The sequence below is a fragment of the Cyprinodon tularosa genome, unplaced genomic scaffold, assembly GCF_016077235.1.
Source record: "Cyprinodon tularosa strain WSP-4 unplaced genomic scaffold, ASM1607723v1 ctg939, whole genome shotgun sequence".
Taxonomy (NCBI): domain Eukaryota; kingdom Metazoa; phylum Chordata; class Actinopteri; order Cyprinodontiformes; family Cyprinodontidae; genus Cyprinodon; species Cyprinodon tularosa.
Genome location: NW_024039717.1, coordinates 4,823 through 21,263, shown reverse-complemented (window position 1 = coordinate 21,263; position 16,441 = coordinate 4,823). Strand labels below are relative to the sequence as shown.

General features: G+C 37.6%; 2 protein-coding genes across 2 annotated transcripts; one reads left to right on the top strand and one right to left on the bottom strand.

The window, feature by feature from the left end:
- Positions 1-1,355: 1,355 nt before the first annotated feature.
- On the top strand, positions 1,356-8,341 carry chp1 (calcineurin-like EF-hand protein 1). Its single transcript, XM_038274897.1, has 7 exons — positions 1,356-1,744; positions 1,882-1,954; positions 2,949-3,029; positions 3,846-3,973; positions 4,099-4,160; positions 4,827-4,949; positions 7,168-8,341. The coding sequence occupies exons 1-7, from the start codon at positions 1,678-1,680 to the stop codon at positions 7,219-7,221; spliced, it is 588 nt and encodes a 195-aa protein (XP_038130825.1). The 5' UTR covers positions 1,356-1,677; the 3' UTR covers positions 7,222-8,341.
- An 852-nt stretch (positions 8,342-9,193) lies between these two features.
- LOC119776486 (THAP domain-containing protein 6-like) lies at positions 9,194-14,878 on the bottom strand (the record flags this gene model as incomplete). Its single annotated transcript, XM_038274893.1, has 5 exons — positions 9,194-10,153; positions 11,994-12,144; positions 12,235-12,445; positions 14,413-14,526; positions 14,648-14,878. Coding segments are annotated over 5 exons (798 nt in total), but the record flags the coding sequence as incomplete, so codon positions are not given.
- Positions 14,879-16,441: the final 1,563 nt, after the last annotated feature.

The following is a 16,441-nucleotide window of genomic DNA, read 5'->3' as shown; positions in this document are numbered from 1 at the left end:
GGACTTTATCTTCTGCAATTTGTGTAAATAAAAAGAAAACTCAATTGGCTTTAGTCAGTGGAAGAAAATATTTTTCTCTTCTGATAGCTGGGTGATTTTTGTTTTTTTTGTTGTTTTAAAACTTATTTAATTGTATTTTTTTTACAAGAAAGTATTTTTTTGTTCACGTAAATCTTGCTGCTATAACGAGGTGTTTTGTTAGGATTGAAAAGATTACTTGCCAAAACAGGCAGGACTATTGAGACTGCTATTTGTTATGATCATAAAGGTTATCGGATAACCTGTTTAATTTCATAGCAGCTGCAAAATGACGCATATGCTTGAGTTTTCAGGCATTACATCAAGCTTTTTTTAGAAAAAGGAAAATACATTTTTAGAGCCACAGGTTTTAACACAAAAGTCAAGTGGATTTTGAAGTTGTGGATATATATATATTGTAAAGGTGTTTGTAGATCTAAGGCAGGGGTCTGCAACCTGCGGCTCCAGAGCCACATACGGCTCTTTGGACCCCTACAGCTGCTCTTAATAGTGGCTAAAATGTAAATAAAGAGCTAAATAATGTACTAGTCTAAAAATTTTTCTTAAACACAAGATGGAAATAAACACAAGATGGAAAAGAATGACATTAAAAGAACCAGAAGTATGTTTTTAGAAGCATTTTTCTTTGAATTAGCTTGAAATGTATGTGTTCAATACTATTTTGAAAGCTAAAAAATACATAATTTGTTGGCTACTAATTTCCCATATGAGATATATAAAAAAAAAAAAAAAAATATATATATATATATATATATATATATATATATATATATTATTATTTTTTTTTTCAAACAGGTTATTTTTTGAGGCCCTAAACAACTTTTACTTGGTCGGATTCGGGGCTAAATGGCTCTTTGGATATGAAAGGTTGCAGACCCCTGATCTAAGGTAATACTGTTTTTTTGGGGTTTTTTTTTTTTGGTTTTGTTTTTTTTTTTTGGGGGGGGGGGGGGGGGGGGGGGGGGGGGGGGGGGGGTTGGTACCTCCTTGTCTTCTTCATTTTTTAATTCTAAACAATTAACTTCAATCTTTTGTTTTTGTTTCTTGATGTCAGATAAATATTTTTTCTATTGCCATTTTATGGTAGTATATTAAATTGTTAATTACGCTTTTTCTGCTGTGTTATAAATATTTTGAGGATTTATCGTTTTGTACCATGCCGATACATGTTCACCATATGCCCTGGCTATATAAAAAAAAAAAAATACTGTGATTTGACGTTATTACTGTTATTGTTATTGTTATGATGATTATTTTATCCAGGCGAAATGCTACACTACCTAAGCTTAATAATCCAATCAGGGCGGTGTCCTGATTAGCCCCTCCCACTCTATCAAACAGGAAGCTAACCGGACCGAAACTCGTCTCACCAACATGAAATCAGGACAGACTGGAAAGATTCTTTAACAGAAAGCGGACTGCTGCTCCAGTTGTATCAACAGAGAGACATTGACCGTCTATTAGTCGTGATCTCCGTCTTTAACCGCTTTTTGAACCACCTGTTTTTTTTTTTTTTTTTAAGTTTAGCTCACAGGGTTAGCTTTCTTGCTAACGTTCAACCTTACTCAGTTGTCATTGTTCAAGATAGAGGAATTCGAGTCTGTTTTTGTTTTTTGTTAGTTTTTAAAAGATTTTACCATGGGGTCTAGAGCGTCCACGTTATTGAGAGAAGAAGAAATTGAAGAGATCAAAAAGGAAACTGGCTGTAAGTTCTTCTCGCTTAAAAATGACGAGTCTGGGTTGAAGCTTGTGTAGTTAGATGTATGCGGCTTCCATGCATTTTAATTGGATACAGCGTTTATGTTGGTGATGAAACCTTTAACTTGTGTTTCCTCCTTGCAGTCTCGCACAGCCAAATCACCCGCCTGTACAGCCGTTTCACCAGCCTGGATAAAGGTGAAAACGGCACCCTCAGGTAAAAAAACAAATAAACATGTGGGGGGGAAAAAATTTAATAAATAACATAGCAATATTTTCTGACTGAGATGACATACCTTCCCTTAAGGAATCTGAGACTCAGTTCTATTTTATAATGTTCTGCCTTTTTTTTTTCCACTGATAAGGGAAAAGGTGCAACAGCTTCTTTGTTAGAGTTGAATTTTAAGAATTGAGCAAAAGAAAAAAGCCTTAGGAGGTTGCAATATAACCTTGCTTTAAGAGGGCATTAAAAGAGTTCATTGTCGGAATTTGTTTCATGTTTAGGAAACTTTTTTCTTCAAGAATTTGATTCTCCCAGGTGTGAATTTCTCACCTCTGGCCTATTAATTGGTACATCTCTACTTTTTATTACTTGTATTATCTGTGTTTTTATCTTGTCATTCTGCTGTTGATAAACTGGGTCACCACCCAAATTCTCCTCCAAATCCACCTTTACACTTATCTGATCATTGGAATAACTCAGCTGGAACCTCAGGGAGGTGTTTGTGCTTAACTTGCAGTAGCATAGGTGATAGGTGATGGAGTACAAGATAATTATTGTGCAAGAAAGCCGTACACATGGACCTTGGTTTAACTTGGCCCTTTGGTTTGGTAAGAGGTTCATTTGCAGGTCAGATCTTCAAGGACAGTTAAACAGTGTTTGTAATTTCATGGAAGGAAGTCTGAAAAACACTCTGCTTACAGTAAACATGTTTTAGGTGCTGCTTGTCCTCGCTGTTCTGCTTTCAGTCTCTGTAGCAGTCTGAGGTTTTTTTTTTATATCTACCTCTATTTACCTCTAGAGGCTCATGTCCAGTCTGACTCTATCACTGATTACCAGAATTTTAGACATCTTTGAAGGCCAATGCTTCATTTGAACAAAAAAAAAATCTTTTGAATATTTGTTGCATGTCCCTGAATTTTTGTAAAGTTGTTTCTTCTTTAAAACTTCAAATAATAATAATAGTGTTCCTATATTGTGAAATCAACAGTCGAGAAGATTTCCAGAGGATCCCTGAGTTGGCCATAAATCCTCTTGGAGACCGAATCATCAATGCTTTCTTCCCTGAAGGGTGAGTTTCTTCACAAATTTCTGTAAAGGAATATATGAAGAAGGGTTGATGGGGTTTTCAACCTGCATTAGATGGACTCTTTCAAGGCTTTGGATGATTATACACAAGGAGTATTTTCCAGATTTTTTTCTGGCATTTATCTAAATATTAAATTCATCTGAATGAAATTCATCTGCCTGTTGATCTGTTTGTCCTTCCATCCATTAATTAATCTCATATTTATTTATCCACCAGTTTACCCATCAGCACAGTCAGTTATAAGATTGTCTCTATCCCAAAATATGTTTTCCATCTGTTTGTTTTCCCCTCAGTCCATTTATCCCATTCCTTCTCCTTTTAGTTTCTGGGATTTTCTCCATCTCCATATTTAAAGCCTGACCACAGTAGAGACTGATTCTATGAAAAGCTATAGAGAATTAAATGTTTCCTTTAAAAGGGCAGAAAAAAATCAGGGAAAGAACTTGACATGGGAAATGTGTAGGAACCCTTACATCCCTAAAATATGCCTGATTGTTTTATATGGGAATGGTGGAGGCTTGTAAACCAGAGGTTTCTTTTGGCTGTATCATTAAACTCCCTAAAAGTTCAATGTGTGGGCACTTGGATTCCAGACAAGGCTTTTAATAGTTTCTTATGGCTCCTATTTCATCTGGGGTTTGGCATGTTTGCTTTCGATCAAGTCAGAGTAGAGGAAGAACATTTAGGAGTCTATAGCGGTATTGGATTATCTTTGCAGCCTGTGCTGCTTTATTTCAATTTAATCCAAGGCGACTGCTTTTGAGGCCATTATTCACAAATTTCCTTTGTGTTTTTCAGAGAGGATCAGGTCAACTTTAAGGGCTTCATGCGCACCTTGGCTCACTTCAGGCCTATTGAGGACAACGAGAAGAACAAGAACCTGCCGGCCACCGAGCCTCTCAACAGCAGGACAAACAAGCTGCTCTGTGAGTTCACAGCTCCTGGTCACATGTGCTTGGAGATGCTGACCTGAATGCTGAACATTCAAAAGGCTTTTTGGGTGGATTTGTTCTGCATTTCATGACTTGCATGTTTTTTTTTTTTTCCCCAGTTGCTTTCCGTCTTTATGACCTGGACAGAGATAACAAAATCTCCCGGGATGAGCTGCTGCAGGTCAGTGCGTTATTTTGCTCCCACTTCCTTTTTTTAACATTAGGCAAATCTGTTTCAGTTGGTTTCCAACACCAGTTTTGTCATTTGGACTGTGGACAAATAAACCAGCTTTTGTTTCCTACATGTTGACTAAATTATGTCTTGCAGTTTCTGTTTCAAGGTGCTGAACAGAACTTGATTTTAAAGTTGGTGAACACGGGCAATAAACAATGCCTTTCTCTGATAATAAGATGATATCTCACCTTAACTTCAGGTGGAGCTCTCAGGCCCTTTATTAACTTGCTTTGTGTTACCCCTGCTATTTGTCATCTCCTCGCAAAGGCACTCTGATTTAGGTGACATTGTGTGACCTGTAATTGGTGTAAGCTGCTGGTTTAGTGACCCAATCCTTGTTTTGCGCAAAACAGTCCTTCCACCACTTCTGTCACCTGGCTTCTCTGATTCAGGCTAAATGTGAAACGTCAAATACTGTTTATGTTCTTTTCCACGAAAAAAGACCTTAATTCCTACAATTAGTTACCCAAGAGCTAAATATTTAGAAATTATCACATGCTGCTATAGTTCTTCAACCGTTAGGCTTGTTTTGACCACGTTTCCTAATCTCTGCCTAAATGGGGATTTTGTCTTTAACAGTAGGTTTCTATAACACCATAATGTTTGTTTCAGGTCCTTCGGATGATGGTCGGTGTAAACATTTCAGATGAGCAGCTTGGCAGCATTGCTGATAGAACCATCCAGGAGGCAGACACCAATGGAGATAGCTGTATTTCCTTTCAGGAATTCATGAAGGCAAGTGTTTTTGATTTGTTGTATTTTTTCTGCATCTGTATTTTATTATTTTTGTTGTTTTGTTTATTTTAAGATCTACTTTTATTTGTCATTTGACCCAAATTGAACACAGATTTACTTAAGCAAACAATTTAAAGAGCCTCAATTTTCAACTCAGTATTCACGTCATCATTCAACCATTGCCTGTCTTTGTGGTTTGGACTGTGCTTACAGGTACATCTCAGTTGGAAAATCACAAAAGAGCTTATTTTCTGTCACGCATTTAAGAAAGTGAAACTCGGATATATGAATGGTTTTATTTCAGACAATCCAGTAAGGGCCTTTAGCTACGAAAGGTCGTACCTGCAGACGCTGATTGTTCGGAGTTCTGTAGCCAAGCACACTCAGAACTAGGGATGCACGATATAATCGCCCCCCTATCGGTATCGGCCTGTATCGGCCTTAAAACTGAATATCGGACATCGGCCACCCCACCGATATTTAACCCGATATTTGATCAGCTTCTGAGTTTCTGAAGTCTTAAAAAAAAAATATATATATACTACTTCTTCTTCTTCCTCAAAAACTTATTTTTTACAGACTTAAAAACTTCGAAAGACGAGGGAAAAAATATTGATCCATTAAAATATCACAATATCTTCATATGCTGATATATTGCCATTTAAAAACACCATATCAATCTCTTTTACTAATGAAATATTGCTATATGTCATCGTTATGCTACGAAATGCCCCGAAAATTCACAAAATTTTGCCATATTTTTGTATGTTGATATATTGACGCGGTATCGATCTATTTTACTGACAAAATCTCACAAGAATTTGCAAAATATCACGAGAGTTTGTAACAGAACGATGAAATTTCACGAGATTTTGAAAGTAAAATAGATCGATACCGCGTTTTTAAAAATCTATTTGATATCAGCATATGAAAATATATTTGAGTTTATTATTTTTCAAAGTGTCAGAAATGGATAACAAAACTGCTATTTTCAATCACTATTTATTTTTGTCCATCTTTAACATCGGTATCGATATCGGTTATCGGCTACATGAGTTTTAAAATATCGGCATATCGGCCAAAATCCCAATATCATGCATCCCTACTCAGAACGTTTGGTGGGAGAAGAAAGTATTGTTGAAAAGATGCTCCAGCAAATAGAATAACCCACAGCATATAGCAGAATGTCAAGCCTCTAAGGATAGACAAATCCTACACATGGGTTACTATGTCCAAAGCTCAACTGTGAAGAGAAAGAACAACTGTCCACTTTTTAGATGAAAGAAAAGTTTGGATTTTATTTGCAAATCAACGCCTCAGTCTGAAAGAGTGAAAAAGAACCAAATCGAAGCAAATCTTGCTTTAAATCCATTGTGAGGATTCAAGTTTCAGTGATAATGACTTCTCTATGGTCCAGTCAACACAGACATCTAGGCTTTAAAGCACTTCATGCTTCCTTCTGCTGACAGGCTTTGTGTAGATGCTGATTTCTCTTGTCTGGTTCTACCTGCATTTCCACCTTTTACCAAACCTTTGATGAATGACAGGCTGATGGGGTTTGTTTGATTCAGATTTAAACTGGCTAACAGTACCATTAGTACCTTTGGGCTTTGAATACACGTCAGCAGAACCACAGGATGACAGACTCCACGCTACGCTGCATTAATGCAGCAATTCATCCATAATGAAAAGAATCCTGACATCATTTAGAATAACTTTTCATTGACCATGTGTTATATTTATATTTTTATTCAGACTTTTGTTTTTTTATGATGTTTACCTCTTTCAACTAGTTGATATATATATTTCTCAACTAGTTGAATATAACATTTTATTTACAGAGCTGTGTTTGGCTGATTTACTCCAGTGGCAGATGTCTCATATATAGATTGTCTGCTTTGTTCACTTTAAAAGTCACAGTAAAGAACATGTAATCAAACTTAATGCTTTAAGGTTTTAAAGAGTTTATAGCTTATAGATATAGGGTTTATATCATTATCTAAATCGTGGACATATTATACAGTACTGTTTAACCACTGTTATAAAAAAAATTGGTAAAAGGACACAAGGTTTTCCACAGCTTAGTGGAAGTTTTTTTTTTTTTTTTTTTTTTTTTTTTCAGAGCAGATTCCCATGAAGGATTTCTATGTTTATGCAGTTCTGCTTTATAATTGATTATGGGTTAGAATTGTAATGCAGTATCTATTTTATATTCCAGGTCTTGGAAAAGGTGGACGTGGAACAGAAAATGAGCATCCGGTTTCTGCATTAAGTCCCTCCTCTTTCCGACTCCACACACCGAGTAGAGCTTGGACTAGTTTGTTGGTGTCACGTCACAACCTCCTCTAGCTTTTCAACATTAAAGTACACACCGTTAGAATAAGCAGTTGGTAGCCGTCTTTGATCCCGAGTTTTCTGCCTTTGCACTGCGCCGTAAACAAAGGGAAAAGTTGTGTGCCTTGGGTTGTTTTATGCAATGTGACAAAGTACGCCTTCCTAGTTATGCAGCATTATTTATTAGAGAAGTATGAGAGGGTCGTAGTAACATTTAGTACTACAGAGCTGTTTGCTATTGCTCTAAGTCTAATCAAAATGTGTTCATACTAATACAAATGTATTTAAATCTTGCTTCTTTGCAGACATAATATGCTCAAAGTGATAAATGTTCAATTCCTGTTCATGAGCCTCAGTGTTTTCAGTGCTAACAGGATCGAATGACTCCGTTCCACCCTGTGAATAAGCAGCCAGCTGTAATTTAGCATGCAGTCCCTTCAGCTCCACAGATTGTTGATTTTCTCACTAAAGTGCCATGATGACTAAACAGTAATCAGGAATCTGTAACCTTGGTTGGGGTTGCTTTCCTATGGACAGTGCTAGTAGTTGTTAACACTTAAGTGTTGGGATGCTATTTGAAATTATAGCCACAGGAGATATTTAAAATAAAGCTTCCAGTATTCAGCTGGCTATCTGACCTGCTTCCTTAAAGCTTTTCCTCTCTATTGGGACCTAATTAAAGGCTAGGAACGAATGTAGTAATTATGCTGGAGCGAAATCTCTAATTCCTGCATTCAGATAGCATTCCATTATTCTGTTACTTTCCTATGTTTTGTTGTGGCGAAGAGAGTAAAGCAAACGGTAACTGTCTTCTAATTTATTTGCTGTTTTAGCTCCAGATGCCAAAGGAGAATCCATTAGTTTAAGAGTACCTGAACCAGAGTTTAGGCGTCCAAGCTTTTTAAGCTTAGTGAGCGTTTAAACAGAGTGCAGGAGGTACGGCTCAACTATTAGTCAATCATTACGGGATCAATGAGTCACATATTGTGTGATGTCTGTGTAGTTATGTAAGTGATTCTTGATTTTGATCTGAATAAAAGAACTGCCATGGTTTCTGAGTGTTTGCTGATGATCTTGTCCTTTAAGTACTTCCAATTAAAAATATAGATGCATGCATTTTGCTTTGGAATTAACTTTATTGATAAAATTATTAGCTAATTCAACCAAATAATTAAATTCAGGTGTTCAAAACATGCATCTTAGCAAGAAGACAGTTTCTGGAAACCGAATGAGTCACTGTCAGAGTTCAGGAATTCCAGCAAGGTACTGTGATAAGAGGACATCTGGGCAACAAGTCATGTCATGAAATTTCCCCACTCCTAAATATTCCCTGTGGCTGAGCAGCTAATTTCAAGCAATACATAAAGTGCAATGCAAAGCGTTGGAGGAAGCGTAAGGTAGAGCAGTGGAGACAAATCAAAATACTCCATCTGGCAATTTGGTGGTAGCTAGGAGATCAGTATTTGCTTGACTTCTGTGCCAAGTTTAGTTTAGTGGAGGACACGGTGTTGGGATACTTATCAGATGCTTTAGTTCCATTGAAAGGACCTCTGAATGCTTCAGCAGACAAATAGATTCTGGACTTTTCAATGTGGGGAAACAGTTTGGAGGTCCCTTCCTCTTCCATCATGACTGCATGAAGCACGGTCCACAAAGATAGGTGAGAGAATCCTGACCTCAACCCATTAGAACACCTTTGGAATAAATACAAATCAGAAATACTTTAATAACCCCAAAGGTGATTAAATGTGGTACTAAAATGGTGTTGCTGTGTTTTTGTTATCTTTAGGCAGAAAGGATCAGTAGAGTTCAGTGTTTATCTGGAAAAGCCTTTGAATAAAGCCACTGTTGTTTAACAGTGAATTATTCTTTGTGAAATCATCAGGTTCTAGAACAGATCAGCAGCTCAGTTGTAATTCAAAAACATTTAATTCAGCAATTAAAGCTATAAACATGCTCCTAAATCATGTGGACAGCCTTTCTAGAGATGTTATGACGGCAAAGGGCGTAACAACCCAACACTCAACCCTGTAGATTAAGAATGAGATGTCATTTAAGATCATATTGTAAAGCAACGCAGGTGAACTAATACTTACCGTTAATATTGTGCATCTAGTCTATTTACTACCCAAAGGTTACAATGTTGGGTCTGCAAAGATGTTTGCAGTCTGTCTTCTAACCATAAACATGTCTACTTATTGGTCAGAGGTAAGAAAGGCCTGATAATCGTCTCTGCAGACCTGATTGCTAGTTGCAGTCTGGCCCAGTCATGTTTTGTGGCTGAGCAAGACCAGAGTAAAGGCTACATCCAGTTATCTGCCCTGACCCCAAACCAAATATGCATGTGTACAGTGTCTCATAAAGGTTTTACATTGAGCCCAAACCCTGCAAACCTGTCCTGCCCCCTGGAACAGGATAGGTTTGCAGAGATGTTTTCCTTGTACTGCCATTCATGTCTGTTTTTTAGACAGACAAAATGGCAATAAGTCAGAATGAAGGTTATCAAATTGTGTCTCCTTAATGCATTTCCTAAGCAGAACAGCATTCTGTTTGAACGTCTTCACTGATGAGGGGTGGACTCCTTTGGAGGTCACTCTTGATGCTCTTCCAATTGCTCTCTGTGTCGCTTTCTGCACCTTGCGATGGGATCACTAGGCCACCATTGTTTTTCAGTGTAATAAGCTGGTAGCTGTGTTAAAACGAAGATAGTAAAACATCTCTGATGAAATCCTCCTACATCTGCTCTTCAGCAGAGGACATCTTCACACCAGACAGGATGTCATCTTTTTATCTGCTTGTCCTCTCGACGTTTCGTGGACTTCGCAGAGTCTGGTACCTGCTCAGATTTAGCCTCCATTGAACATCGCCACCTGTGTAAAAAAAAAATAAATAAAAAAATAAATTGTTACCTTTCTCTCCTTAATGTTTTTCATTCATTTACCGTTTTTTCAAGACTATAAGAGGCTGTTTTCCCCATACTTATACTAAGGTGTGGCTTTTCTGTGGATTTTTCCTAACCACCAGAGGGCGGTAGACAAAGTTTGAAATCATAGAAGAAGGGGACAATTTTCATTTAGCAAGAGCACATGCTAGCAGCAGGCGCAACAGAGAACAAAATGTCCAGAATGTACACATTTTGACATTTATTTGACGTATTAATACGGTCAAACTAATGTAGAGACTGTGCGTAACTTCTGAAGAGCTGAAATATAGAGCTGGCGAAGCCCCATCTTTCATTAAAAGCTCTTATTGTCACGAGCCAACAAGCTAATGGGAGCTATCATTCTTCTTCCTCTAGGGGTGATATGTAGAGCTCCCCCTACTGGTACAGTGGGGGACAGTTCAGTAGATATTGGCTTATAGTCAAGTACGGCCTATACAGACTCGGTCTGGTAATCTGTATTACTGGGCATTTGCCCCATGGGCGGGAGAGCTGTTTTTATGTTTAACCATATTGAAAAGATTGAATTTTTCCGGTAAACGTCATTGAACCTCTACTGCGCATGCGGGACACTTGCGTTGTATGACTGCAGTTCACACAAGAGATCACATACAAGTCGCATATAGTTGGAAATATGAACGGTAACGCAAAAAAAATCGGATTTCACAAAAAAATCGGATTGAGCATCAAGACGTGCAGTGTAAACGTAGCTTTACTCTCCGGCCGAAGCACCTACCTATGACAGTAAATAACTCAAGAATCTCAAGAAGTAATACAATCTTAACAGCCTTAATTATGCATGCAGTATATATATATAGGCCTTCCTTGTCATGCACATCCTTGTGACGGTTGGCATATGGTGTACGTTTTTTCTTCAAACTGTAAAATCCTTGCAACAAACTAAATTATAAAAAAAAAAATAAATGCTTTCTTTACACCACACTATGATGTTCCTCTTATATTTGGCGAATTTATGTTAGAATATTTTGCAAAAATATGTTGCAGTGCATGATGGGGTTTTGCATCTGTTTACATTATTCCATTTCATTGCCCACATGCCACCTAGACTCGCAGTGAATGCTGACACACCGCTGAGAGAAGAACTGCCTGTCTGCCTCTATATTATATTGTTTTATGTTGATGTTTTTACAACACTTATAGTATGTATGTGTATGTGTTGGGTGAGCAGACGTCCTCTTTTTCCCGGACATGGCCTATCATTTAGACCTAAAAAAATGTCCGGGGGGCATTTCAAAATGGTCCTGGGATTTGGTTGACTACAGTGCAGCACGTAGTTGAAACGGAGCTAGCGGGGAATGGAGCGACCGAAACTAACCCTGACACTACCCCCCCCTTCAGAAACCCAAATCTGGTCACTCAAGTATGCGTGAGTGGGTGCCTGGATGGCTTTGTGCAAGTGTGGATGTTACGCATTTGCAGCCACTGTCCTTTTTAATAACCAAAAGCCAATAAAACCGCATTATAGAAGTCTTGGTGATGGTTGTCGTGTGATGCTTAAGGATAGATCGGTTGATCCACAATGTGTATTCGTATTGTGTTTCACAATGAGACGCATGCGGGTTGGGTGGGGGGTTGGATAGAAAAGTGCCAGGGCCGAAAATTGTTTCCAGTCCAAGCCTGGCCCCATATATGTGTTTCCAGTAAAACGTACATATATAGTGGGTACGGCTTACAGTGAGGTGCATTCTATAGTCTGGAAAATACAGAACCTAAAACAATAAATATCAGTTGGACAATATGAAGGCTACCTTTGTAAAGTATGTGGGTGTGGGAGGGGAAATTTTCCTGTCTTCCTGAGGTATTTGTACGCCTTTGGTCCGTGCACATAGAGCGTTAGGGCGAATTCTTTGTGCTCCTTTGTGTACTCATTGCCCTGCATCATGAAGTCCAGTTGAAGATCTGGAATTTGAAGAACAAAAATGATTATCTTCACATAATGGCCAAGGAGTAGTAGAATATGTGAACTTTGTAGTGCAAATCTCATATTACCTGAGTAGAATTCAAGCTTTTCCTTAAGCCCTTTATTAAGGAGTTTCTTTTCATTCAACTCCCCAAAAAGACACTGAACTATGGTCCTTGCCCTCTTTTCCCTGGCCATGGCGTTTTTCCTCTCCCGCTCCAGACTTTCCACCCTCGCCAAAGCCTCCTTCAGCTTAGCCGTAACGGCAGTAAGAGAGGAAGGCAAAGCATAGCAATGATCCTGGTGGAAAGATGGCGGAAGTTAGCACGCCGCTACAGCAGGGCTCCCCAAGGTAGTGGCCCTCAGACACCAAGTGGTTTTCACTATTACTTGTGTTGAAATACAGAAATATGAATGAAATAAAACAAATTTACTACAAAATGAGTAGATATTCAGTAGGTTTTCATACCTTTTGTACTTTTACACATATAGGAACATTACAACCATACATATTTTATTGTAATTTTATATGAAATATCAACATAAATTAGTACACAGTTATGAAGATTTCTTTTTTAAATAAAAAACTAAAAATGGAATTGTGTAAAAAGTATTCAACCCCTGAGTCAATACTTTGTGGAACCCCCTTTTGTTGCAGTTACAGCTCCCACTATTTTTCGTTTGTCTTCATCAGATTTGCACGTTGTGTGACTGAAATCTTTGCTCATTCATTGCAGCTTGCAGAGCGTTTGTGAACAGCGTTTATTCAGATCTTGCCACAGATTCTCAATTGGTTTTAGATCCAGACTTTGACTGAGCTATTCTAACACATGAAGATGTTTTACTTGAAACCGTTCCATTGTAGGGAAAAGTTCTAAGTAAAGCTATACAGATCAAGATTTATGTTAAGGGTCGTTTTTCTACTGGAAGGTGAATCTCCGCTCCAGTCTCAATTCTTTTCCAGACTCCACCAGGTTTCCTTGTTAGATGGTTCTTTATTGGTTTCATTTCCTGTCCGCTCTGAAGAGAAGCACCCCCAGAGCATGATGCTGCCACCGCCCTATTTGATAGTAGGAATGATGTGTTCAGAGTTGTGTGCAGTGTCAGTTCTTTGCCACACATAATAGTTTAAATTTTGGTCAAAAAGCTCAATTTTAATACAAACAGGACTTCTTATGAGTTCCTTATAAAAACAGCTTTCTCTTTGTTACTCTTCCATAGAGACCTTATCTGTGCAGTGAATGACTAACTGTTGTCCTGTAGACAGGTCCTCCCATCTGAGTTTTTCATCTCTGCAGTTGGTCTAGAGTCACTAGGAGGCTCTAAGCTGCATCTCTGATCAATGCTCTACCTGGAAGTTTAGTTTCCTTGTCTTGGTCATTTTCTTCTGCTGCGTTATAACTTTTCTATTTCAAGGTGATGGATTGAACAGAGCTGTTTAAAGCTTGGGAAATATTTTTATAGCATAAGCCTTTTCTAAACTTCCCCACAACTTTATCCCTGACCTGTCTGGTGCGTTCATTGGACTTTATGATGCTGTTTGATCCCTGATATTCTCTTAACCAACCTCTGAGGCATCACAGAGCAGCTGTATTTGTCCTGAGATTAGATTACACATAGGTGGACTTGATTTAGTAATTAGCAATCATCTCATCTCACCGTCAACAACCGAAGACCTCTGGTTGACCCCGATAAAAGGGGGGTAAATACTTTTACAATCTCATGTATTGTTTTATATCTATTTCTTAATTGTATACCACCATGTGTTGGTCTTTCACATAACATTCCATTAAAATATATTTATGTTTGTGGTTGTAATGAGGCTAAATGTCGAAAAGGAGTATTCATTCTTTTGGAAGCAACTGTAGATTATTCAAATAAAATAGTTTTACTTTGTGATTAATAATTTGACCATACAATTCTAAAATATACAATCAAATAATTTAATGTCAATTTACAGGGTTATAACTGCATTTAAAATTAACAAAATAATAGAATTTACTTTATATGTATAGGTAAATCTAGAGTAAAGTAAATACATATATTTCTAGGTTGGAGCGTAATTGTTGCATAATTATTTTTGGAGTCATAGGTAGAAATGTTAGAGAAACGCTGCACTAGCGTATCACTCAAGTTTTTTTTCTGCATAGCAGCAGAACTCTGCTCTTGTCTCTTCAGTTATGGTTATGTTTTAATGTGTGCTTGATATGAGCAGCTGCAAACAAGTGAGATTTTTATTTGGCTAAAATCAAAATAGAAATACCCACATCATTAGGCTGAGGTTTTGGGTGTGAGGTACACGTTTCTGGGGCCTCCTGAGAAGCCACAGGCGGAGTAACGTCAGCTGTTTTGACGATCACTGAAGTCCTGCACTTTTTTGGCTAAAAGGAAGAAGCATAATGAATATAATTATATACAGTATAATACAGTAATACAAAACACAGTGGGACATGTTTATCATCTAGTGCTTGATGATAAAATCTGTATAAATGATACACCTACTTCTTGGAGGTGATCTGGAAACCTGAATATCGATGGAAAAACACCATCTTTCAGGCGGACAATCTGACCCGTCCTGTCGAAATCATCCTGCTGAAAATGCTCGCTGCACAGCACAGATGTATCACTCGCAGTGAATCCCTCTCTCCTTAAAGACACTTCCCACTTCTTCCTCGCATTATTGTCTTTGGGAAACCTTCGAAGAGGAAAAAAAAAGGAGAGATTTGTACGTGTCTGAAAAAAAAAGCTTTGATCATTCTCCTAATTTCTATAATTCATTTTCAAACAACCTTACTTCATCAAAACTCTCATTTAGTTGCTTATGTGTGGAAATTGTGATGCTTGTTTGAAAACTATTCCAGTCAGTCTTTAAAGTCTCTATTTTCACAACTTTGTTCCTTCATCACAGCACAGAGATCAGAGTAGCGTCTTTCCTCTCCCATTGGTCACGTCTTACTAAATAATTAATAAAAAAAAAAAAAGCTTGGTTGCTCCCCTATAAAACTTTGATAACTAAGTAGGAGAGGTATCTCTATAAAATTATACACAAGTAACAACTGCTAATCACGTTCCAAAGTTCAATAAGGATATTAATATAAATGGCTGCCTGTTGGACTCTTGCCCTGAAACTTTATTCCATCTTTTTCGGCTCGGAAACAACACTAGAAATTTGTGGGGAAATGATTTTTATTTCCTTATTGACGACACAAGGAAGCATTTTGTTTTCCGTTGAAAGCATGTGGTTTTCATATTTACCCAAAAGAGAAGAAGAAGAATTATGTTATTCTTGTGAAATATTATATTCATAACAGTAAATTAACGTAAAAAGTTATTGTGCAAAAAAAGATTACTGTACTGCATATTTACTTATATATATTTCATTTTTTTTTTGTAATTGGGTTATAATAAGAGCAACCATTGTCAACTTTGGGGTCCTGACCTCAACTGGAGTTGCGAGATAATTTCTAAATTAATGTGTAAATTAATGTGAAAGTTTCAATAAGTATTTAGAAAAATTGAGACAAGCAGAAAAAATATAATAACTAGATACGCCAGCCTTTCATCACCTTCACCACGCATCACCTGCCATCAAAAGCTGCCACTGATTTCCATTTCCATCCATATATCTGTGTGAAAAGATCTTTTCTGTGCTGAAATACATGACAATCATATGCAGATCACCACTCCTCAGAGATCAGAGCGATTTCCACTTGGCTGTTTCTAACCTAAAGCCAAGAAGCTGCTCTGTTTAAAAACAAGCGGGCACAGCCGTCATGTTTAATAGTTGCAGAAAAACATCTCTGCTTTTGACCTTTAAAATTAAACACCAAGTGTTTCATAGCGTGTTTTGTTAAAGTTTAGCACATGCTGTTAACATTTTATTTCATTGAAAAGAAAAGAAAATTTGCATTATTTTCATCACATGTTAACAGCAAAGTGACGGGATGTAGCAACCATTGTCGGTCTGTTCGGGAAGTTAGCCTCTTGATGCAGCTTTAAAAAAAATCCAAGTGTGTTTTAAAGTTAAATGATAAAGACACTAATAGCTGAAGTGAGTTAAGGCTTGTCTTATTATGTAAATTGACATAAATGAATAGCATTGCATGTTACATTGGGGGGTCGAGATACTTTAAGGTTGAGAAAAACTGCCATAAAAGACTGCAAGTCTGACAGACTGCTGTTTGGTTTACATGACATACGATATAACTCAGGTGGAGGCATCAAAAATCGCATAGATCAAAGACTAACTGACAACCAGACCACAGTTTGTGAGACTGAAGTCGCCTCTCTAACCAG